At 43.7% G+C, this 26130-nt stretch overlaps 1 protein-coding gene and 1 long non-coding RNA gene across 2 annotated transcripts in view; both read left to right on the top strand.

The window, feature by feature from the left end:
- LOC121532515 (ras and Rab interactor 2-like) overlaps window positions 1-26130 on the top strand; it is a 63739-nt gene that overhangs the window by 23704 nt on the left and 13905 nt on the right. Inside the window, exons 4-9 of the mRNA XM_045214901.1 lie at window positions 988-1088; window positions 1575-1773; window positions 1967-2087; window positions 3546-3618; window positions 8353-8444; window positions 11848-13254. Of these exons, the coding sequence (XP_045070836.1) occupies window positions 988-1088; window positions 1575-1773; window positions 1967-2087; window positions 3546-3618; window positions 8353-8444; window positions 11848-13254 (1993 nt within the window). The remainder of the gene's footprint in view (window positions 1-987; window positions 1089-1574; window positions 1774-1966; window positions 2088-3545; window positions 3619-8352; window positions 8445-11847; window positions 13255-26130) is intronic.
- Window positions 20110-22653, top strand: LOC123484492. Its single transcript, XR_006658551.1, has 2 exons — window positions 20110-20649; window positions 22432-22653. It is a non-coding gene; the product is annotated as an uncharacterized LOC123484492 (long non-coding RNA).

Genomic DNA, 26130 nt, shown 5'->3' on the forward strand with positions numbered 1-26130 from the left:
AAACGTACAAATTCAGCAGGGGATCAAATATTTTTTTCCCTCACTGTATTTAGTTCTGTTGTCATCGTAGCCCAATGCTCCATTGGGGGGGGCAGACTTATCTTCACTATGGAAATAGCCTGTCAGATAAGAGAGAGGTTTATCCATCAAACACTGTTGGCCTGAGTCACTTCATCCTTCCTCTGTGTCCTTCTCCTTGTCTGCATTCCAAATGGCACCCTATTCCCTATGTAGTGAGAAAAAGATAGGTCAAAAGAAGTGGACTGCATAGGGAATAGGGTGTCATTTAGGACGCACTTTGTGTTAATATAGATAGCATCCAGATGTTTACGCTTCCCTAGATTAGGATTAGATTAGGAGACATTGTGTTTATTGTATCTGTGAGAGATATAGTTGAGTATGTAAGACTGATGTGTGTGTATGGGGGAGTGGTGCGACTGTGTGTGTGTGTGTGCTTATGCGTGTGCGTATGTGTGTGTGTGTGTGTATGTGTGTCTGTACTGTCAGTAGTATGCGTGTGTGTGTGTGTGTGTGTGTGTGTGTGTGTGTGTGTGTGTGTGTGTGTGTGTGTGTGTGTGTGTGTGTGTGTGTGTGTGTGTGTGTGTGTGGGTTGTCACTGCTTTGTCTCCATGTTTCCTGTCCCAGGGAGGGAAGTGAGGTAAACACAGGAAAAGTGACTAACCGTTTCCCTGTTCCTTGCTTTCTCATGTTGTGCTTCCCTTTCTGTTTGTGAGGGACATTTCTCAATTTGCTCTCTCTCTACCTCTCTCTTTTCATTCTACTTTCAACCTTACTCAATCTCTGTTTTCATTCTTTACCTCTACCATGATCACTCTCTATCTCTCTCTCCATCTTACTCACAAAATCTGTTTCGTTTGCTCTCACCTTCTCACCCTCTCCTCCGCCTCTCCCTCTATCTTTTACCTAGTCCCTCTCTGCTTCTCTTCCATGTCGTTCACTCCCTCTCTGTCTATCCTCTGTGTGTAGCTGATAGACACGTTTGCGACGGAGATAGGGGAGCTGAAGCAAGAGATGGTCCAGACCTCCCCAACAGAGGACAGAGACCCATACCCTATGGTTCTACAGGGGTAAGTCCCCTCTCTCCTTTCATCCTCTACTTTTTGCTCCTTCACAGTCCTTTACCTTATTAGGATTCTTAGTACACATTTTTGTCAGTGTTTGAATATAAGGTATTGTGATTTGTTCTAACAATGTAGTTGAATAGAGTGACAACACAGACATTTAGTGATGGGGGAGACTTGAGTGAGGCAAAAGAAAGGGACAGTAGACTCCATTTTATTTGTGTCACTATTCACATGCTATACCTAGATAGTTCTCTGTGGGACACTGCATCATGTACTCTTTCACCAAAAGATGGAGACAGTACCTTATTCTCTCTCTCTCTCTCTCTCTCTCTCTCTCTCTCTCTCTCTCTCTCTCTCTCTCTCTCTCTCTCTCTCTCTCTCTCTCTCTCTCTCTCTCTCTCTCTCTCTCTCTCTCTCTCTCTCTCTCTCTCTCTCTCTCTCTCTCTCTCTCTCTCTCTCTCTCTCTCTCTCTCTCTCTCTCTCTCTCAGGTTGGAGGGGGAGGTGAGCGGGGTTTACCTCCAGTCCTCGCCCTGCGCTGGCGCCAGTGGTGAAAGGGATTCTGGGTACGACTCCCTGCGTAGGCGGATGAGCGTCCTGGACAGACTGAGGCATACGCACCCCGTGTGGCTACTGCTCACGCTCAGTGACAAGGAGGCCACCCGTATACTGCTGCAGCAGCCTCCAGGGGTGAGAGGGTCAAGGTTCAAGGTCACAGTATGACCTTTGTTATTGTAGGGCTTGTATATTATCATTTTAGCATTCTAACAGAAAAAGAGATTAAAGCTGATGGACAGGTGTGAGCATATGGATCAGGTGATGTCACTGACGTGACTTTGAAAGGTCAACCCTTAATGAACCTGTCTGTCTCTCTCCTGTCCAGGTATTCCTGGTGAGGAAGTCATCCACTCTTCAGAGGAAAGTTCTCTCTCTAAGGGTCAGTGATGATGACGCCTCAGGAGGAGCCAGCGTCTGTGACTTCCCTGTCAGAGAGAGTCAGTACAGTGAGTGTCATAATGGAACAGCGTGCAGTTTATTTATTTTATTTATTAAACCTTTATTCATCCAGTACAGTAACGTCCCAAAACCCAGCTAACACTCCTGATTGGCTATAGTACAGCACGCAGCCTAGTCATTAAATGTAATTAATATAACATTTATTAATGCTAACATTTCAGTTAAGAACAAATTCTTATTTACAATGACGACCCGGCCTAGTACCTAAACCAAATGATGACTTGCCTTCTGCATAAGGAGTGTTTACTTATAGTATATTCAAACATTTTTAGCAAACATTTTTACATTTACATTTTAGTCATTTAGCAGACGCTCTTATCCAGACGACTTACAGTTAGTGAGTGCATACATTATTATTTTTCATACCCCCGTGGGAATCGAACCCACAACCCTGGCGTTGCAAACGCCATGCTCTACCAACTGAGCTACATCCCTGCCGGCCATTCCCTCCCCTACCCTGGACGATGCTGGGCCAATTGTGCGCCACCCCATGGGTCTCCCGGTCGTGGCCGGCTACGACAGAGCCTGGATACGAACCAGGATCTCTAGTGGCACAGCTAGCACTGCGATGCAGCGCCTTAGACCACTGCGCCACTCGGGAGGCAACAGATGCATGACTCAACATGTTTTCAATTCGCCCAACTGTGCATTTCTCAGACAACAAACAGCATATACAATGAATCACACCATGACTATACTCATAGGTCACCTACCTTTAACCATGTCACATCCTGCCTTTACCTCAACACACACACACACACACACACACACACACACACACACACACACACACTCTCGTTATGTGTGCTTTCCATTGACGATTCCTTTGACCTGTTTCACGCTTCCACCACTGCTGAAAAATTTGACTCTCTCTCTGACATTGTTCAAAGTGCTAATCTTGACCATAAAACAGTAAAGCCCTGACACAGACACACACACACACACTATATTTATTGCAGGGCAAATCTCATGTAGCATTTGGCTATTACCTATTGGATGTTTTCTCTTGGAGAGACATTTACAGTTTTGGTAATTTACTGCACTGTTGGGATTATAACAAAAAAACCTAATGAGTAATGGAATAGTAATAATGCCAGGGAATGATGACTTACCAGATGTGCACATTGGATATCTAGGAATTTCCCCCTTTTTAATGTCAACATTAAGTGTCTTCTCTGGCCTGGTTTGGCCTTTTGAATGTGGGTTGGATTTAGCCTCAAATGTTTCAATGTCCAAACTAGCATATCAAACTACTTAGAATGAAGAAATGTATTTGGCATGTAGTATGCTAGAATGGACATTAACCTAACATAACTATGGGGAGAAATTCCTCATATATTTCAAGATGGCAGCTAACCAAGACTTGATTTGGCTGTAGGTGTTATACCTCGTAATAAAGTCTGAACAGTTTTCATGGATTCTCTGTGTTCTTCCTCTGGTTGCAGCCTTTTCTCTGGAAGGATCTGGGATCAGTTTTGCAGACCTGTTTCGCCTGGTGGCCTTCTACTGTATCAGCAGGTACAGTCATGTTCTCAAAGTTCTATCTCTCGCTCTGTCTTTCTCTCTTTCTCTCTCTCTCTCCTCCCTCCGTCCCCCTCTCCCTCCGTCCCACCCTATCCCCACTCCCTCTGTCATTCCTCCCTCTGTTGCCATTCCACTGCGGTGAGAGCTACAGCAACTGAAGCCAACAGCCCATGGATGGAAATAACATTGTGCTAAGTAAGCAGTAAGCACTCAGGACCTAGCTTGTCTCAACTGCCCTCTTCTCACTTCTGGTTTTAGACCAGCTTCATGCCAGCTCATTCACAGACAGCTCAGAGCTACAGCACAGGAAACAGGGTTTCCAGTATTTCCTAATACGTCAGAACTTTGTTTCAACTGAGAAATAGAAACTTAAACATTAAAAAACGGTAATGTCAGCAATGCCCAATAATGCCCAATACAGCAAAACCTAGTTTCAACTGACAAAACACCAACTTACAGTAAACATACAACAATACCCTACAAGTGGAATGAGGTAAAACCCTTGTGGTCAGGGAAGTAGAAGAAAGGAAAGTAGTGCCACTGTGCCAGTAATATCCAGTAATATCCAGTAATGTCCAGTAATGTCCAGTAATGTCCAGTCATATTCAGTCATATCCAGTCATATCCAGTAATATCCAGTAATGTCCAGTAATATCCAGTAATATCCAGTAATGTCCAGTAATATCCAGTAATGCCCAACACAACACAACACAGTTTCAATGTGGGAAATAAAACATAAACATAAAAAAAATACAGAATATAAGTATATATTTTACTATCATTAGCGACAGGAGTTTTTCTTATTCACTTGACGTGACTATGAAAAAACTCCTGGCTCGAGTTATACAATAGTTCATTAATAACAAGGGACCTAGTAGGGAAAATATCCTCAATAACTTGCATATTAAATTTGACAGTATAAGGAATGTTTTAGTCAGCATATTGTTATTGCTAGTGAAGATGCTAGTGAAGACATTCACTAGCTAAGGCCTCAAGGCTCTGTTAGTTGGCTTTGAGTTGACAGTAACAGCACAGTGATGTCACTCTCTTCCTCACCTCTCTGCTCCAGTTGCTGTTGTGTTTGTTTTGACAAACCCCTTCTACCACCCTGTGACATCACCCACCCTGAGGACCAGTGGCGGCTCCTGAAAAAATTCTCAGGAGGGGCAATTTTTCTGATGATTTAGGTGACCTACACACATTTTTAAAAAGATATGTCCAGCAACAACATGAAGACAGGGGCAGCATATAAGTCAATACCAGAAGCATTTATTGACTGATCTCAAAAGTGTTGGCTTACAAAAGCAAAATAAGTTATCACAGTAAAAATAATCAAGGGTGTTCTTTCACATTCCTCAACACTGCATAAACAATATGTATGGCTTTGTAAAAATGAACAACCATATTCTGGCCAATTGTATAGATTTGTAAATATGAACAACCATATTCTGGCCAATTGTATAGATTTGTAAAAATGAACATGAACAGATTTTTTATTTTTTTGAATGGCAGTACCTTTCAAACATGTCTGCTTGCAGTAAGGTAGCACTCACAAGGTGGCCAGAGAAAGAGAACCTTTCTTTGGTGTGATCCAGGATGGTGTTGCAGACCTCTTCAGACAGCCTCTGCTTCTCCTCTTCTCTCAAAGCTGTTCTGGGTCTTTTGGCTCCTGTTGCTTCTTGCAGCTGCTGTTGAGAGGAGTCCCTGAAGGCAAACAGACCAATGTGTTTGTTGGCTTTGTACAGTATTGTTGTCTATGTGATGCACAGGTATATGCAATGTATCCATGTATAGTACAAATACTTCAGTTCCTCTTAAAATGGGCAGGGATGCATAAAGTCTTTAGTGTTTAAGTTAGCCTTTGTGTCTCACATAGCCTGGATGTTCAGCACAGTATACAGTGGTGCTCATAAGCTTATGATCCCATGCTAAAGTTGACTAAAAAGAGGAATAAAAAAGAAAAGAAAATTGGTGTCCTTAAAGGTTGGATTTTCCAACTTTTTTAATTAAGTCATTAAGATCAATTTCCAAAAGATGATTTTTTTATTTTTTTATTCCTCTTTTTAGTCAGCTTTAGAATGTGTTCATACACTTATGAGCACCACTGTACAGTACACATAGTATATAAAATAAGATAGATTACACCACTGGCCATATACAGTGGGGAAAAAAAGTATTTAGTCAGCCACCAATTGTGCAAGTTCTCCCACTTAAAAAGATGAGAGAGGCCTGTAAATTTCATCATAGGTACACGTCAACTATGACAGACAAATTGAGAAAAAAAAATCCAGAAAATCCCATTGTAGGATTTTTAATGAATTTATTTGCAAATTATGGTGGAAAATAAGTATTTGGTCACCTACAAACAAGCAAGATTTCTGGCTCTCACAGACCTGTAACTTCTTCTTTAAGAGGCTCCTCTGTCCTCCACTCGTTACCTGTATTAATGGCACCTGTTTGAACTTGTTATCAGTATAAAAGACACCTGTCCACAACCTCATACAGTCACACTCCAAACTTCACAATGGCCAAGACCAAAGAGCTGTCAAAGGACACCAAAAACAAAATTGTAGACCTGCACCAGGCTGGGAAGACTGAATCTGCAATAGGTAAGCAGCTTGGTTTGAAGAAATCAACTGTGGGAGCAATTATTAGGAAATGGAAGACATACAAGACCACTGATAATCTCCCTCGATCTGGGGCTCCACGCAAGATCTCACCCCGTGGGGTCAAAATGATCACAAGAATGGTGAGCAAAAATCCCAGAACCACACGGGGGGACCTAGTGAATGACCTGCAGAGAGCTGGGACCAAAGTAACAAAGCCAACCATCAGTAACACACTACGCCGCCAGGGACTCAAATCCTGCAGTGCGAGACGTGTCCCCCTGCTTAAGCCAGTACATGTCCAGGCCCGTCTGAAGTGCATTTGGATGATCCAGAAGAGGATTGGGAGAATGTCATATGGTCAGATGAAACCAAAATATAACTTTTTGGTAAAAACTCAACTCGTCATGTTTGGAGGACAAAGAATGCTGAGTTGCATCCAAAGAACACCATACCTACTGTGAAGCATGGGGTTGGAAACATCATGCTTTGGGGCTTTTTTCTGCAAAGGGACCAGGACGACTGATCCGTGTAAAGGAAAGAATGAATGGGGCCATGTATCGTGAGATTTTGAGTGAAACCCTCCTTCCATCAGCAAGGGCATTGAAGATGAAACGTGGCTGGGTCTTTCAGCATGACAATGATCCCAAACACACCGCCCGGGCAACGAAGGAGTGGCTTCGTAAGAAGCATTTCAAGGTCCTGGAGTGGCCTAGCCAGTCTCCAGATCTCAACCCCATAGAAAATCTTTGGAGGGAGTTGAAAGTCTGTGTTGCCCAGCGACAGCCCCAAAACATCACTGCTCTAGAGGAGATCTGCATGGAGGAATGGGCCAAAATACTAGCAACAGTGTGTGAAAACCTTGTGAAGACTTACAGAAAACGTTTGACCTGTGTCATTGCCAACAAAGGGTATATAACAAAGTATTGAGAAACTTTTGTTATTGACCAAATACTTATTTTCCACCATCATATGCCAATAAATTCATAAAAAATCATACAATGTGATTTTCTGGATTTTTTTTTCTCATTTTGTCTGTCATAGTTGACGTGTACCTATGACGAAAATTACAGGCCTCTCTCATCTTTTTAAGTGGGAGAACTTGCACAATTGGTGGCTGACTAAATACTTTTTTTCCCCACTGTATAATGACAATAATGTAATTTCAAACACAAATGCAGTCTCCTTTCATGCATACATTTTCAAATAAAGCTCTGCTTTGAGAAAGATCGAATGATATTGTTTAATCTTTATCTTACCTTATGGCCTGCACACTGCTTGCGAAGCTGTCGAGGGCACGTTTGATAAAGACAGCATCGATGTCCTTATTCTGTAGCTTCTGGTACGGTGGGCTGGTCAAATGAACCCAATGAACCCGTCCGGATGGCTTCAAAACATTCTATGAGGTCGTCTCGATTCTCGTAGACAGTGTTCACGACTCTGCTGTTGCTAACCTCATCGTTGTGGCGGCGGACAGCTAGCCTGTATCCCTCATCCAGTTGAGTGGCAATATTCACTCTCACCAAAGCAGACAATCTCAAACAGCTATCAATGTGGGTCTTTGACAGCTCATTTTTCTTAATCTTTTCTGAAAGATGGTGCATGTCGGTTACACCAGTCGCTGTCCAAGCGTTGCTGTCTGCCGTTCATGGTTACGTTACGTTACGTATGACGAAAGCGCGTAAGTGCAAGCCCTCAGACACCCATAGAGAATGTATTGAAAGCTCAGAAATTAGAAGAAAAAAATATTTTACATTAGAGGCTATGAGAGACTTCTGGGCGATTTTCAACCTGACTGAAATCGCCCCAAAACGGGCGGGGACATTTGAAGCACGACTTTAGCCTGATTGGACATTTAGTGGCTGGCAGATCAGACGTGAACACTGAACTACTGTTGCCATGATATAATTGATTAGAAAAAAAATCCCTTCCTTTTCCCGTTTGGCAGTGCGTCGCCCATATCGCCCTATTGAACACACCGCCCATGCTGAGGACAGAACACAAGTCCAGCTAGCAGGAGGAGATACAGAGGACAAACTGGGAAAGTCCACTGTCGGAATCTCCAGAATATCTGTGGGACATTATAGACATAGTTGGATCACCCTCTCTCTTATCTTTTCAGGGATGTCCTTCCCTTCACCCTGAATCTCCCAGAAGCCATTGCAGCCTCCAAGACTCAGAAGGACCTGGAGGAGGTGGCCCAACTAGGAGCAGGTAGTACAGTAATAGATGGGTAGAATGTGCTCAGCTCTATTTTCTTCTGTCTTAAAGGGATAGTTTGGGATTCTGGCAATGAGGCCCTTTATCTACTTCCCTAGAGTCAGATGAACTCGTGGATACCATTTTTATGTATCTGCGTCCAGTATGAAGGAAGTTAGAGGTAGTTTCGCAAGCCAATGCTAACTAGCGTTAGCACAATGACTGGAAGTATACAGAAACAGCTAGCATACTGTTCCCATAGTCATTGCGCTAACGCTAATTAGCATTGGCTTGCGAAACTACCTCTAACTTCCTTCATACTGGACACAGAGACATACAAATGGTATCCACGAGTTCATCTGACTCTGGGGAAGTAGATAAAGGGCCAAAATCCCAAACTATCCCTTTAAACCTCGACTCGTATGGCGCTGAAGATAATGAATATGATGTTGAAAAGTGGAGAATTTCCCCAAAAGGGGGCTATAAGCCAATTCATTATCCCATAATAAATTGATATAGAAGGAGACAGCATAACTTCATGCTCTTGCATTGATTTATTTCATATTGTTGAAGGCAGTATATCCAAATCAACATACACATGTTTTGGGCTGTGTCTCCTTGAGTACATAAATCCATTATGTAAAAAGTGACATTTCTATGTGTACAGGTGCTGAGGCTACTGATACCGTCTATTAGTTTTCCCCTGTCCTGTATGTACTGTATATGTTATTCTAGTTAACTCATGCTGACCAGTGTGGTCTGGTTTCATGGCAGATTTAGTTAGTCACTCTGTCATGTTATTCTTAGTTTATTTCGGTTGAAACTCCAGTGTGTGAGTCAGTTTCCTCCAAGCAGGCCGCATAACTCAGGGACACACACACACACACACACACACACACACACACACACAGGCATGGACGCAGGCACACACACAAGCCAGGCATGTGCTTACCCCGACCCCTCATGTATGCATGGTTACCCTGGGGAGAGAGAGCGAGCGACAGAGAGAGAGACAGAGAGAGAGAGAGACACAGAGAGAGAGACACAGAGAGAGAGACACAGAGAGAGAGAGAGACAGAGAAAGATTTCCCTCAGATTACACAGACCCACAAAGACTTTGAAAACAAATCCAATTTTGATAAACTCCCATATCTATTGGGTGAAATACCAAAGTGTGCAATCACAGCAGCAAGATTTGTGACCTGTTGCCACAAGAAAAGGGCAACCAGTGAAGAACAAACACCCTTGTAAATACAGACAGACAGACAGACAGACAGACAGACAGGTTAGATGTATGTAGCGCGAGTCTACATGAGGATATTTTCTTAGCATGCTGACACAATCATTTAGGGAAACTCCCTTCTCCAATGGATAGGTTCTATTTAAAATGGATATTTATGTCTATGTTATGGAATCTTTGCAGTCACATCTCAAAACATCTATGTTATTGTATGAAACACGTGAATGAAATGCATGCTGTCTGTCCATATACTGTAGGGTACCAAGAAAGCAAATAATCTTGAAACCTCTCAAATATATAAATATTTTTTTATTACGTTTCTGGTGCAGTGTTTCCGTGGAGGCTTACACCCACACCAGTGTGTCTTCAGTGTTTTACAGAGAAGTCTGAGCCTTTTAGCTAAAACACTGGGGTAAATCCTGTACAGACATGTATCATGGGTATTTTCTCTCTCAGGGGGCACAAAGGATATTGTTTTGCGGCACCAAGATTTTATCAAAGGTTTCTCCAAGGACAGCAGACTTTGGCTCGGTTAAGTCGTTTCAACGTAGTTAATTAATTATTTTGATTCACAACTCCAACATGTGCATGGAAAAGTAACTGTTGTGGTATATTAATTATTAATATTAACTACAAGTTCATGAAGGGAATAATGATCATGGCTCCCCCAACTGAATTGAGTTTGTTCAAGTAAATCACTTTGTTGCAGTATACTCTATTACCAAAAGTTATGAATACATTATTGACATACAATTTAGCTCTGGGTACAGATCCTGTCCAAGGCTCAGAAAGTAATGGAAGAAGAAATGTCCTTTGAACTATCAGTAAAGCTCTGCAGGAGATCCATCCAGGCTATTCCCCCGGGGGGGTCACTACTAAATCCAGCCCAGGATGAGTGCACTCTAGGTGGGGTAAAGAGCAGGGAGAGGTTGCCTGTCTCAGTCTAGCTCCAGAGGTCATGTTTCTCACGTGGGCATATCACCAATACCACAGAGTTTTTCAGTCCCTAGACAGAGAGGTATGCAAAGACCTTTGAAGCATTGCCCGACATAGCTCCGTCACGCTCTATCGTCCCAGGTGTGCTGCTGTGCAGAGGTTGTGTGTGTGTGTGTGTGTTTGTGGAATTCAATGCATACAGAACATGCTTCGCAGTCCTCTAAAGTTTAACTTATGGAACAATTTATATCAGTCCTTCAATTCTATTACATTACATTAATAATTCTGTAATGTCTTTCTTGGTGTGTGATTGTTCTTCTGGATGAATTAGCACAGAGACTTGTGTGCCAAGTGCCAGCAAACAATAGCCTGATTCAGTGGATACAAGTGAAAAAACAGAAGAGACGATCATAACGGAAACCAATGTCCTGCATTGTAGCAGGAAACTCAGTCAAAGAGAAGGGAGGAAGAGGGTGATCAGGAAAGAGGAGGGCCTATACATTACTGTAGGCCAATCCAGTGTGTAGAGACCTCCCACCACCCCTGTGGAATTTGCATGTGTGACTCCCTCTCCGTCTCTCTGGGTCTGTCAGGACAGCGTTCTGGGCTGAGCTCACCACATTCTCCACCGCCTCAGAAGAGCGTAGGATCACGGAGAAAAAAGAGAGAAAGAAAGAGAGGGATATAAAGAAGGTTGACTGCCTAACTACAGTGCTATTTGCACTATATTGTGGATGTATCAGTGAACTAAAGTAAGTGGAATAGTGGTGTTGGTGGTAGTTCCTGTGGGTGTTTATGCGTTTTTTAGTGTGTTTGGGTCAAGGTTAGGGCTAGGTGGTTAGTAGGTGTCTGTGTATGAAGGTAGGTAGGTGTCTGTGTATGAGGGTATGTATGTGTCTATGGATGAAGGTATGTAGGTGTCTGTGTATGAAGGTATGTAGGTGTTTGTGTAAGAGGGGATATAGGTGTCGGTGTATGAGGGTATGTAGGCGTCGGTGTATGAGGGTATGTAGGTGTCTGTGTATGAAGGTATGTAGGTGTCTGTGTATAAGGGTATGTATGTGTCTGTGTATGAGGGTATGTATGTGTCTGTGTGTGAAGGTGTCTGTCTGTGTGTTTGAATGGTTATCATGACTTTGAGTGTTATTGGGTCCGGTTGTGGTTAGGCAGCTATTGGAGGTTTTTCAATGTATACAGTGTGTGGACTCTGTTAATGATTCCCAATCTCTTTTCTCCTGTTAGGATTCTGGCACTCTGCTCTAGGCAGCCTACGAAGGACAACCTCTCCCTCACGCTCTCCATCACAGCTCCTTGACAGAGACCGTGACAACCAGGGTACAGAGAGGACACAAGAGAAACAGAGTGTGACTCGCCACAACAGCGTTCCTCCAGCTCGTACCCCTTCCTCCTCCTCCTCTCGCCTGGAGAGAAGCCAGTCCAACGGGGCGCTTTGCTTCATCAACCCCCTCTTCCTCCAGACTAACCGGCGGCTTGAGGAAGACACACCATCCTCTTCCTCCCCTCCTTCCCCCTACGTCACACACTCCACCCCCAGCCCGGGAACTACCGGTGGGACGTCTTCGGCCCCTGTCACGGACCCCAACGGAGAGACCCCCAAGGTGAACAGGACGTCACGCCCCCCTCGGCCCCCGCCCCCCCGCTCCCTCTCCCAGCGCCGCCGCCAAGCTCCCCCTCCCCCCACCCCTCTTCCCCAGAAGCCCAAGAGCAGCATGCCCGAAACGCCCGCCGCCATTGTTGTCGCCAGGCAACCACTGCAACCCTCATCCAATCAGAACCTTCGCCCCGCCCCTCGCCCTCCCATGGGCACCCGGCACAGCAGTCCGTCCAAAAAGAAGACGAGCAGCACCCCCATCCCCGTGCCCCACCAACACCCTCATCACCCTCCTCCCCCACGCCCCAAAAAACCTGATATCGACGCCCACCGGTGCCACATTGCTCTTGACGATGAGACTATCGCCAAGGCTCTGTCCCGCGCCAAGCTGCCCCCTTGCCAGGCACCGCCCATACCCGCTCCCTCCATAGTGGGAAATGGTGCTGGTAGCCCCCCCAGCCCTCTGGGTAAGACCACCAGACAAGAGGGACGAGAGGGGAGGCTGAGCGACATGTCCATCTCCACCTCTTCCTCAGATTCTCTGGACTACTCCCACCCTCCCCTCTCCCTCCCCGCCAGCCCCCCTCGCAGAGTACGCCATCACCATGGCAACAACGAGGACAGCAGCGACGACGAAGACCTCTGCGACGAAGAAGAGGAAGACTACGGCGTCAGCCTGGAGAACGACCTGGACCAGGGCCTCCGTCCTCCCTTCAAAGCCCGCCGGAGAGGGGTCGGAGTGGGGGTCAAAGTTGCGCTGAGCTTCCAAAAGGTTTCTGGAGTCTTCAGCACGTTCATGACCCCAGAAAGGCGAGCCGTGAGGAGGATAGCGGAGCTCTCCAGGGACAAGAGTTCCTACTTTGGATGCCTGGTTCAGGATTATATCAGTTTTGTACAGGAGAATAAGGGGTGTCATACGTCAGGCTTAGACCTGCTGCAGACCCTCAGACAGTTCATGACCCAGATGAAGGCCTACCTAACGCAGAGCTCCGAACTGGACCCGCCCATCGAATCACTCATACCCGAGGATCAGATAGGTGAGTGTGTGTGGGGGAGGTGGGGGGGGTTAGGGGGTTCTCTTTATAGCCTACTGTAAATATCATTGCAACTCAAACTACAAGGAAGCTCGTGTGTGCGTGCGTAAATACGTATCTACATGAACGTCTGTATGAGTGTGTGGGTGTTTCTCATATCCCAATGATTTGCTCATGTTAGCGCTCTCTCCAACCATTTCAGCTCTATTAGGGAAGTAAAACCTAAAATTAGTTTCACAATCATCTAATCCATTGACAACGCATTTACAGTGATAAACTGTCAAGAGTTAGCCTATACATGATGAGAATTAGCCCAGCTATTTGAAGTACTCCCTATTAGCCCATGTTAAGACAGACTGGTTATAGAAACCAGTGTTGGGTTACGGAGATGCCAGTGAGATGCCAGTGTACCCTCCCTTCCCTACAGTCAGTTATTCCTAGCCTCTCCAGCTTGGCACAAATTCACACAGTGGTGCCAACTGCCAAGCTTCATTCGTGGTTCAATTGGAATGAAAAAAATGACAATTATCTCCCAACCTAAATCCCTAAATATCAGGGATTATTTTAATGTGGGACCAAATATGGTATCAATTTTCTAGTGACAGAAAATACGTCTAGTTAGAGAAGGAGGCTACAATACGTAGTCCTCTTTTCGACGACACTGAAGCAAGCAAGTGCTAATGTTTGACAGTGAAAATGTGATGGAGGCTGATTTAGCAAATGTTGTCAAAGAGGGTTTTCATTGAGCTTGGGCTGAATAAGTATTTGCATGAATATGTAGCCATGATGTTACACTCGTCTATTTTCCCTTGTTCTTTGTAAACAACAACAGCCAAGCATTGTTCAGAGAAGAAGTGGTTGTTGAAGTGCTAGCTGACCTCTCTCTCTCTGTCTCTCTCTCTCTCTCTCTCTCTCTCTCTCTCTCTCTCTCTCTCTCTCTCTCTCTCTCTGTCTCTCTCTCTCTCTCTCTCTCGCTCTCTCTCTCTTGCTCTCTCTCAGCTTAGTGGTCTAGAAACATAAAGCTATAGTTTATGGGGCAGAGGACTGTATAATGTAAACCAATGTTTTACACAGACATTATTACCCTCCTAGAAGTATGCAAAGTAATAAACATAACAATAAAATACTACCAATGCTCTTAATAGGCCTGTGCAAACATTTATTAAACTAGGCACAGTAACATTCTACAACCCAAAGGACAGTAACATAGGCTAGGATGTTCTGTGTTTGCCACCAGATACAAAGTTTAGTTAAGACTAGTAACAAAAATGGGATTCCTGTATAGACAGACAGACTGACGTAATGGTAAAAGCCACAGGCTATGGAAGGCTTTCAGGAATAGAGAAGTGAAGCTTGGACTGTGCTCTCCGAAGCTCACTGTTGACATAGTATGTCAGTTTAGACTGTAGTATAATATGCTTTAGGGAGAAATGGGTGTAGGCCCTCGTAATGTCGTTTAAAAGCCCAAACTGGATCAGTTTACTAGTAATTGAGGTATAAAAGGGTGGTAAGGGGGGTAAAATGTATAGTTTTACTGGTAATTGAGGTAAAGAGTGAGCATGGAGGTAGAGTAACCAAGTGTATGTTTATAAAAGGAACCAGAGAAGTCAACACACACAGACACCCACCGACACACACACACACACGGTGGTTTTTCTATCCAAGTAGGGACCAAAAAATCTTATTTTCCCTAACCTTTTACATTTTTAGTCATTTAGCAGATGCTCTTATCCAGAGCGACTTACAGTTATTGCATACATTATTTTTTATTATTTTTCATACCCCCTTTGGGAATCGAACCCACAACCCTGGCGTTGCAAACGGCATGCTCTATCAACTGAGCTACACCCCTGCCGGCCATTCCCTCCCCTACCCTACCCTGGACCAATTGCGCGCCACCCCATGGGTCTTCCGGTCGCGGCCGGCTACGACAGAGCCTGGATTCGAACCAGGATCTCTAGAGAGCATCCTGTCGGGCTTAGACCACTGCGCCACTCCAAACCCCTAACCCTAACACTAAACCTAACCCTTACTCTTATTTCCTAAACCTGAACCCTAAACCTAACATAGCCTTTTTCCTTTTGGGGACCAGTGAAATGTCCCCTTGTACTGTCCTTGTTGTACTGTCTTTTGGAACCCAACAGGATAGTAAAGGTAGACTACTCACACACACACACACACACACACACACACACACACACACACACACACACACACACACACACACACACACACACACACACACACACATACACACACATACACTCACACACACATAGGCTACACACACACAAACACACACACACACACACACACATACACTCACACACCCTGAGTTAGTGGAGGGAGGATGTGTGGTTTAAATAGGAAAGGCTGCTATTCTAGAGGTGTAATTACATATTTTACATCAATACATACTTTACGTCAATATACTGTAGCCTATATTGTGTGTGTGTGTGTGTGTGTGTGTGTGTGTGTGTGTGTGTGTGTGTGTGTGTGTAGCCTATGTGAGTGTATGGATTACACATTGACCACAATGACAATTCAATAATGCCTAACATACCCTTCAGTTCGCATTGTCTTGTGACTGTCTGTACATTGGTGGTTAATAATTCCTGTTAGCCCACTGACTCATGTCTAGTAATACTGGTCCCTCATTCACTGACTCATGTCTAGTAATACTGGTCCCTCATTCACTGACTCATGTCTAGTAATACTGGTCCCTCATTCACTGACTCATGTCTAGTAATACTGGTCCCTCATTCACTGACTCATGTCTAGTAATACTGGTCCCTCATTCACTGACTCATGTCTAGTAATACTGGTCCCTCATTCACTGACTCATGTCTAGTAATACTGGTCCCTCATTCACTGACTCATGTCTAGTAATACTGGTCCCTCATTCACTGACTCATGTCTAGTAATACTGGTCCCTCATTCACTGACTCATGTCTAGTAATACTGGTCCCTCATTCACTGACTCATGTCTAGTAATACTAGTCCCTCATTCACTGACTCATGTCTAGTAATACTGGTCCCTCATTCACTGACTCATGGTACTGTATGTACATGCTTAGAAAAAAAGGTGCTAAGTAGAACCATACAGGGTTCTTCAGTTTGTCCCCATAGGGGAACCCTTTTTGGTGCTGGGTAGAACCCTTTACACAGGGTTTTATCTAGAACCCTCTATGTAGGGTTCTACCAAGAATCATTTTATAATCTAAAGGTTCTTCCTAGTGTCACGACTTCCTCCGAAGCTGCCTCCTCTCTTTGTTCGGGCAGGCTTTGGTGTTCGTCGTCACCGGCCTTCTAGCCACTGCCGCTCCTCATCTCATCATTCCATTTGGTTTGTCTTGTTTATTTCACACACCTGGTTCATATCCCCTCATCAGTCCCTGTATAAGTATTCCCTCTGCCCTCCCATGTCTTTGTGTGTGATTGATTTCATGTGGAGGTGACGATAGCTTGGTGGAGCTATATGTATTGTATCGCCGGGATATTCACCCATGTGCTTTGTTTTCTCCAGTGCGCCGTTATACCGCACTGTAGAGTTTTACGCATTGCTGCGTACCGCTGTATTTGCCAAATAAAACTGTCTACCTAGAACCATCTATGAACGGTTCCACCAGCCTTATTAGCCTTTAAAATTTTATTATTTATGACACTACATTACATACTGTATATCATAAGGCCTTTCCACAGATAAAACAATAAGTCAGATATTTCACCGGATGTATAAATGTGAAGCATCCGATTGGTGTTTCCACTCACTACCAAATATGGTGGTGAGAGGAAGCCCAGTGGCCCGGCAGTGGGAGATGATGGAGCGAAATGGATTTTGGCTGACATTCTGCTAATTTTGTCATTGATGAAACATTTGATCTCCATACAGTTTTCTGTTTCCAAAACTAGAATCTGTAACAAATAGAGTAGACTGCGTTTTGTAGACTTTACCATTTGCCAAAGTTTTAATTTTTTTTGTTGTTTAGAAGGCAAGGGGCGAATTGAGTTATTGCACATGCGCACTTCACAGAGTAGGCGTTCCCTAACGGAAATATGCAAATAAATGCTAGAACACGCCAATAGGATCTCACTAGCTCGTGCTTGGCTCTGCCCACCTCCTTGTTTGTTCTGCCCACTATGATTAATTTGCTCCCATTGGAAACGACAGGCTCTGGTCTATCTTTGGTTAGTTATAAAATACTTTGGCCTTTCTTTGAGGGCCTAGTTATACCCTAACACAGTGGTGTTAAGAATCTCCTGGTTTACAGGTCACATCAGGCCTGCAAGTCACATTATCCTGGCTTGCAAAGTTATGTTTAATGCCTATTGGAATCAAATCAAATCAAATCAAATTGTATTTGTCACATACACGTGTTTAGCAGATGTTATTGCGGGTGTAGCGAAATGCTTGTGCTTCTATCTTTTTGGCCTTCCTGTGACATCGGGTGCTGTAGGTGTCTTGGAGGGCGGGTAGTTTGCCCCCGGTAATGCATTCGGCAGACCGCACCACCCTCTGGAGAGCCCTGCGGTTGCGGGCGGTGCAGTTGACGTACCAGGCGGTGATACAGCCCGACAGGATGCTCTCAATTGTGCATCTGTAAAAGTTTGTGAGGGTTTTAGGTGCCAAGCCAAATTTCTTCAGCCTCCTGAGGTTGAAGAGGCTCTGTTGCGCCTTCTTCACCACAATGTCTGCGTGGGTGGACAATTTCAGTTTGTCAGTGATGTGTACACCAAGGAACTTGAAGCTTTCCATCTTCTCCACTGCGGTCCTGTCGATGTGGATAGGGGGGTGCACCCTCTGCTGTTTCCTGAAGTCCACAATCATCTCCTTTGTTTTGTTGACGTTGAGTGAGAGGTTATTTTCCTGGCACCACACTCCCAAGCCCTCACCTCCTCCCTGTAGGCCAGGGGTATTCAACAAAATTTAAAAAAGGTCCAGTTAGAGAAAATGTTTTGAAGCAAAGGTCCAGAAGATCATAATGTCTAACAATTTAGTGGTATATATATTTAAGTAGCCTAGTAGTTCTGAATGTAATCAATAACTGACCGTCTAATCAAATTAATTCAGTACAATTCAAAAACTTGTTGACAATATTTATTATCACGAAACATAGAACTGAACATTAGGGTTGTCCTCGACTAAAGAAATTCTTAGTCGACTAACACTTATATGAGTTTGTCGACTAATCGATTAGTTGATTTAATCGACAGAGCTGTGCAAGACTAGAAAAGCGCAATATAAATGTAGTTAATTAACCATCTGTAAAACTGAGTTTCTCCGAAATTAATCCTGCAAAAGCACCACTTTAAATCTCGTGTTCACCAGAAATGTTCTCATAAGTTACTTGGAAATGAGTAATTAAGCATGAATAAGCATAAAAAATGACTTATCGACTAAAGAAATCTTAGTCGACTAAGACCAAAACGACCGATTAGTCGACTAATCGACTAAGAGGGGCAGCCCTACTGAACATATATGTATGACTGTAGATATGTACAATGTGCTCTCATTAATTAACTAAATAAAACTAGGGCTGCATGTCAAAATAAGAGAAAATAAATAAAATGTGAAAATTGTGCATTTTCAAAAAAAAGTGCTTAACTTCAGAAAAAATAATATAAAGGGAGGAAAAGTTTGAATTTCCCCTTTTCTGTTTCACATCTTGACTCAACAGTCTCAACCAATTTTACAAATAATAAATCTCAACAGATCTTAACAATTGAACAGTTTTAGAGTATCACTTTCTTCCCCTCATATCCCACTCCACCATGTTTTTGCTCAGTGAGAGAATTGAGCTTTAGCCTGTCTTGCCAGAATTTTAAACCTGGGCTTGAATGGAGTCAGGGCCATTCTCATACACATGTGAAGGTGCTCATTGGTGAGCCTGGAACGATATTTAGTTTTAATTATGTTCATTGTGGAGAAAGCTGCCTCGCAGTTGTATGTGGAGCCAAACATGGTCAAGATGTATAGGGCTACTTTCCTCAGACCCGGGAAAGCAGTCTCAGGGACCATTTGGAACCAGAAAGTGGAAGGGTCAGTTCTTACAAACTGCTCTTTCAGGGCCACATCTGCTTGGAGATCAACCAATTGCATCTGGAGAGACCCAGCATTTACCCATTTAAAGTGCTGTGTGACTTCCTTTGAGAACCCCCTGACATCTGTGATCAGAAATGGGTTCTGAATGAACATGGTGAGCTGCTCTCCAAAGCTGAAGCTGTCAAAACGGTTGCTGAAGTTTACAATCAGCTTATCAATAAAAATCAACAAAAGAAGACAAATCTCTCTGTCCCTGAACCTGTTCCTGCACTGCTGGGAAGTGTACACAGTCTCCCTGCAGGTCTTCCTTGAACACTTCAAGTTTCCTCTGAAAGGAGCGAACAGCTGTCATCAGTTCACAAATTGAATTGTCCTTGCCCTGTAGCCTCAAATTCAGTTCATTCAGATGTGACGTGATGTCAACCAAAAAGGCCACATTATCCATCCATTTCTCATTTTCTAAAAAGAGAGAAAACTGTGTTGCCTTCTGACTGCTTAGCTCTGCCAAAAAAGATGCTAATTCCCTCCTGATGGACCAAAAGCGCTCTAGCACCCTGCCTTTGCTGAGCCATCTCACATTGTTGTGCAGCAAAAGATCATCAGCATTGGCATCAACTTCTCTGAGGAATTCCCTAAGCATGCGATGCTGGTAGGAAGAGGATGCCCTGAGAAAATTTATCATTTTCATCATTGTATTCATCACCTCAGCATGCTCATCTGACAGGGAGGCACAGAGGACAGATTGATGAATGATGCAATGGTAAGATAAAAGCTCAGGATTGTCCCCTTTCAGTCTTGCTACAGCTCCTTTTTTCTTTCCCTATCATAGAAGGGGCTCCATCTGTGGTTATTGAAACCACTTGTTTTGGCTCTATTCCTCTTTTTGTTAACATCTCCTTAATGGCCAGGTAGATATCCTCTCCTCTTGTACTGGTCTGAAGGGGAGTGACACCTAACATGTCTTCACAGAATGTTTTCTGGGCTGTGTTGAAAAACCTGGCAAACACTAACAGCTGAGCATTGTCACATATGTCAGTGGACTCATCCACAGCTAAGCCTACACATGGTGCCTTATGCATGGCTTCATCTAGCTGGGTTAGCACATCCTGAGTTAATATTTCACTTTTCTTTGTGGCAGATGATGCTGACATGGGAATTTGCTTTATTTTATCACAAAGCTCATTTTTTTGTTTTCCCTCAAGTAGTGTTTCAGCTACTGCACTCATGCATTCTTTGACAACCCCTCCATCTGTAAATGGCTTTTTTTGTTTACCCAAAATCCAAGAAACTCTGAGGGAACACTCAAGAGCACGTTGTTGGGCAGTGAATGTGTTGCTCAGGATCCTGGTGGACTGGTCATATTGGGCTCTGAGACTACTTACTTTCTGTGATCTCAATTCAGATTTGAGTGGGTACGTTTGTTCAAAACCTTTATGTTTTGTCTCATAATGGCGTTTCACATTGCCACTTTTAATAAGTGCCACGGTTTCTGCACATACAGTGGGGAAAAAAAGTATTTAGTCAGCCACCAATTGTGCAAGTTCTCCCACTTAAAAAGATGAGAGAGGCCTGTAATTTTCATCATAGGTACACGTCAACTATGACAGACAAATGAGAAAAAAAATCCAGAAAATCACATTGTAGGATTTTTAATGAATTTATTGGCATATGATGGTGGAAAAAAAGTATTTGGTCAATAACAAAAGTTTCTCAATACTTTGTTATATACCCTTTGTTGGCAATGACACAGGTCAAACGTTTTCTGTAAGTCTTCACAAGGTTTTCACACACTGTTGCTGGTATTTTGGCCCATTCCTCCATGCAGATCTCCTCTAGAGCAGTGATGTTTTGGGGCTGTCGCTGGGCAACACAGACTTTCAACTCCCTCCAAAGATTTTCTATGGGGTTGAGATCTGGAGACTGGCTAGGCCACTCCAGGACCTTGAAATGCTTCTTACGAAGCCACTCCTTCGTTGCCCGGGCGGTGTGTTTGGGATCATTGTCATGCTGAAAGACCCAGCCACGTTTCATCTTCAATGCCCTTGCTGATGGAAGGAGGGTTTCACTCAAAATCTCACGATACATGGCCCCATTCATTCTTTCCTTTACACGGATCAGTCGGTCCTGGTCCCTTTACAGAAAAAACAGCCCCAAAGCATGATGTTTCCAACCCCATGCTTCACAGTAGGTATGGTGTTCTTTGGATGCAACTCAGCATTCTTTGTCCTCCAAACATGACGAGTTGAGTTTTTACCAAAAAAGTTATATTTTGGTTTCATCTGACCATATGACATTCTCCCAATCCTCTTCTGGATCATCCAAATGCACTTCAGACGGGCCTGGACATGTACTGGCTTAAGCAGGGGGGACACGTCTCGCACTGCAGGATTTGAGTCCCTGGCGGCGTAGTGTGTTACTGATGGTTGGCTTTGTTACTTTGGTCCCAGCTCTCTGCAGGTCATTCACTAGGTCCCCCGTGTGGTTCTGGGATTTTTGCTCACCGTTCTTGTGATCATTTTGACCCCACGGGGTGAGATCTTGCGTGGAGCCCCAGATCGAGGGAGATTATCAGTGGTCTTGTATGTCTTCCATTTCCTAATAATTGCTCCCACAGTTGATTTCTTCAAACCAAGCTGCTTACCTATTGCAGATTCAGTCTTCCCAGCCTGGTGCAGGTCTACAATTTTGTTTTTGGTGTCCTTTGACAGCTCTTTGGTCTTGGCCATTGTGAAGTTTGGAGTGTGACTGTTTGAGGTTGTGGACAGGTGTCTTTTATACTGATAATAAGTTCAAACAGGTGCCATTAATACAGGTAACGAGTGGAGGACAGAGGAGCCTCTTAAAGAAGAAGTTACAGGTCTGTGAGAGCCAGAAATCTTGCTTGTTTGTAGGTGACCAAATACTTATTTTCCACCATAATTTGCAAATAAATTCATTAAAAATCCTACAATGGGATTTTCTGGATTTTTTTTTCTCAATTTGTCTGTCATAGTTGACGTGTACCTATGATGAAAATTACAGGCCTCTCTCATCTTTTTAAGTGGGAGAACTTGCACAATTGGTGGCTGACTAAATACTTTTTTTCCCCACTGTATGAGACACACTGGTTTAGTGCTCCCATTGGGAAGTATGAACAGAAATGAGTCTGTCCATTCTGGATTAAATGCTCTGTTTTCATTGTCCACTTTTCTTTTTTTGGAGAGTGCCATTTGTTCCTTATTTTCTCTAACTGTTACCCTTTTTCTGCCTCACTCGTCTGTTTCGCTCCCTTTCTCCGTCTCACTCATATTTTCGTCAACTTTCTCCGTCTCACTCGTATTTTCCTCAGCTTTCTCCGGCACACTCGTCTGTATCTCTCCCTTTCTCCGTCTCATTCGTCTGTTTCTCACTCGTGTTGGTGAAACCATACAGGAGAGGAAGTACAGAACCAACGACGCTAGACGGAGAGGAATATGTTTAAGCAAAAGATCAAAGGGTTCCTTAGTCTTCCCCCCACTAGAGTCTACTATTTCTCCCTCAAGGACTAGTCACGCCTTATCTTCCTCTTTCTCACACTCAAAGCTGGGGGATGGACTTCTCTCTCCTCTCTCCTGTCTGATGGATTGCATGTCTCTCTGAGGCTATTACACAATTCAGTTATTTTCCCAACATACTCTCCGTAATCGGCCCATGGCAAAAGTGTCCTATGGGCATCCCCTGAAACCCACTGCCCTCTAACGGCAGCCCAAACCTTACTATTCCTGTCATGGGGTGGGTCATTCTTTCTACCGCTCTGGCCACGTCCTCTGTGTTCATGGCCTGTCTGCTAAATGGCATTTATTATTATTACTGTATACATCTAAGGTTGCTGGGGCCCCTATCATTCCCGCCAATAGATTAGGTAAGGCTATCAGTGGGTACTGGCCCCCTCCTACTCTCTCTCTCTCTCTCACTGCTTATTTCTCCTTTACACACCTTATGTATCTGTTTAAGCATGGATTCGAGTTTATCTGCGTCCAGACGTCCCTCAAAACCATACCTCTCCCTCCACCTCGTTATATAATGGAGATTTCTTCTATCTCTGGATTCCATTTTAATTACATCAAGCATTTCTCGTCCCCAGTAAATTCTGGGACCTCTTGTGAGGATTTCCCCCATGGTTGGTACTGTTAAAAATCCCTTAGCCACCTCTTCTATATTACAAGTAAATTTAAAGTAATTCAAAATAGCTTCACACAACAACCCCTCATAAGGAGTGCCCAGCAGGAGTCCAATTCCTATCAGAAAACATACATACAAACATTCAGACACTCCCAATCTCTCCCAGGGGGAAAAAGTTATTCTTCACCCTGAGTGAGATTGTTGTTCCCATTAGGGTTTCTTCATTGTGTTGTCAGGATTGGTTCTCGCTGCTCAAATCAGCTCTTACTTCAGACAATGGTCTGGAAGGAGTGGGGGCTGGAGTACAGTGTGTTAGATGGTGCCAGGGTGCGCCTGATTTACCTCTGACCTGGACTGAGTGTGAAGTAACCTCCTTCACTTCGTACGGTCCAGTCCACCTGGGTTCCAGCCACTTTCTCTTGTGGACTTTAACCCTTACCCAGTCTCCCACGTTTACCTTCAGCGGCAGCGTACTTCCCGACAGCTCCCCCTCTTGGGCCTTCTGCACCTGAGAAGAGAGTGCTGCAGAAAATTCCGTCAATTTCTACACATAATCAGTCATTTCTATCTGTTGTACATCAAGGGCGGGCATATGACCTCCCTCCCTTGGTGGACCTGGCATTACTCTCCCTGTCATTCGTTGTTCTAAGTATTCATTGAATTTGGGTATGGTTATGTTTGGTCCTGCCATCTTGCTTTCTCTATCTTGGATGTATTATCGGTATCAAATACAGACTTATCTCATGTACGACACCCTCGTATATAAAGAGGCTGATTGTTTTTATATTATGTGTAGTGCAATCATTATCATAAAAGTCAGAATTCCAGTCACATATACCAATGCAGTAATTTCTACACACAGCACACACCACACTTTAGTTATCTCACGCTTGTTCTAGAATCATTGCACAACTTCAATATCAGTCTCCCCAGTCCCTGGTTCCTGAAACCCTAGGTCAAATTCACTCAATTCCACAGATTGGTGTTCGGTCTCATAAGTCTCACTATAACTTCCCATCATCCATTACACGTTTAAGATATAACACAGACACGTTAAAATATAAAACACAGCAAATTCCACATAGATCTATACTATGATTCCACTATGCCTTCACATAGATTTAACTTCCACATAGATCTATACTATGATTCCACTATGCCTTCACATAGATTTAACTTCCACATAGATCTATACTATGATTCCACTATGCCTTCACATAGATTTAACTTCCACATAGATCTATACTATGATTCCACTATGCCTTCACATAGATTTAACTTCCACATAGATCTATACTATGATTTCCACTATGCCTTCACATAGATTAATTAATATAAATCACAGTACGAGATATCTCATGTATGCCTTAATTCATTTAGGATGGAAATTATTTAACAAGTATTCATACTCACGCTCAGTACTTCTGATCAAAATTTGGTATTGGTCTATAATACAATATGCAAGATTTCGTTTTAACAGGCTCTGCATACCTTTTTAGAAGAGCGCTCTGATCAGGTTTCCTGAGCCAAGACGAATAGTTGATTTCTCCAGGATTTTCAGGTCACTCTTCCGTCTGTTTTTAGATCGATGATTTGCCTTTTCCTCTCGCACCAACTTTTAGATCGAATTAAAAACCATCCTCTGCTACCATTTTTGTTGGTGAAACCATACAGGAGAGGAAGTACAGAACCAACGACGCTAGACGGAGAGGAATATGTTTAAGCAAAAGGCAGTTTATTAAACACAGAGATAGCTGGTATCTGCTCAAGCTACATGCATGGACCCATTTCAGTTGCCTCTTATGGAGACAGTTGAAAAGGGATCAAAAACAGAGTTTTCAGCATTACTTTATACAATGCAACACAAAGGAAGGGGTCCTTCTTCTAGTCCCTTGATTGGTTCCCGAAGCGTAGGAGGCGGGTCTGCTCTGTCCAGAGTAGAAGCCCCATTTTGTGCACGGCAGAGTCCTCTGCCCTAGGCACCGACCAGTAGAAAGATGTGCAGTTTGTGTGTGTGCGTAACTCGTGAGGCATGAGGATGAGTGTGCGTATGCATGGAGATGTGTGTGTGAATGTGTGTATGTTCTCAAAGGAAAGTCTCGTGGGGAGCAACCAGATTGTGGCCTGTGGCGTGGGAGTTGTCCTTGAGAAGATATTGGCTCTGTCCATTGTTCTTGCATAGGAACAGCATTGACTGAAAACAAGCTCCTAACATTAAAATGGGTCATGCACAAGATTTTAGTCAGACCAAGCTATAACATTTTAATATTTACTACGACACTCGTCTGTTTCGTTCCCTTTCTCCGTCTCATTCGTCTGTTTTCGCTCCCTTTGTTTTCTACATATATCGCTATCTTTTTAATCCGACTTTCTTTTCCTTGGTAACTTGCCTCTAAAACTCTCATCTGTCTGCACTGTAGAGTCCCAATGTTTACCGCCAGGAATGCAAAGACTTCATTGGCTGAGTGGTATCACGTGGGATCGCTTAACTCACATGCAATTGGTCGGTGAGTTTCCTCATTCACAAAACGAGTACCGTAAAGACTACAAAAGCTGTGCATATTAAAATAGAAGCGCCCCGTCAGGTTTTAATTCATAATCTTTTGTTTTGGTCCGGGTCCGTATGGGACGGCTTCTGGGTCCGGATCCGGACCGCGGTCCGCCTGTTAGTGACCTATGCTGTAGGCGGTCTCGTC

Source organism: Coregonus clupeaformis, unplaced genomic scaffold, assembly GCF_020615455.1.
Source record: "Coregonus clupeaformis isolate EN_2021a unplaced genomic scaffold, ASM2061545v1 scaf0331, whole genome shotgun sequence".
Taxonomy (NCBI): Eukaryota; Metazoa; Chordata; class Actinopteri; order Salmoniformes; family Salmonidae; genus Coregonus; species Coregonus clupeaformis.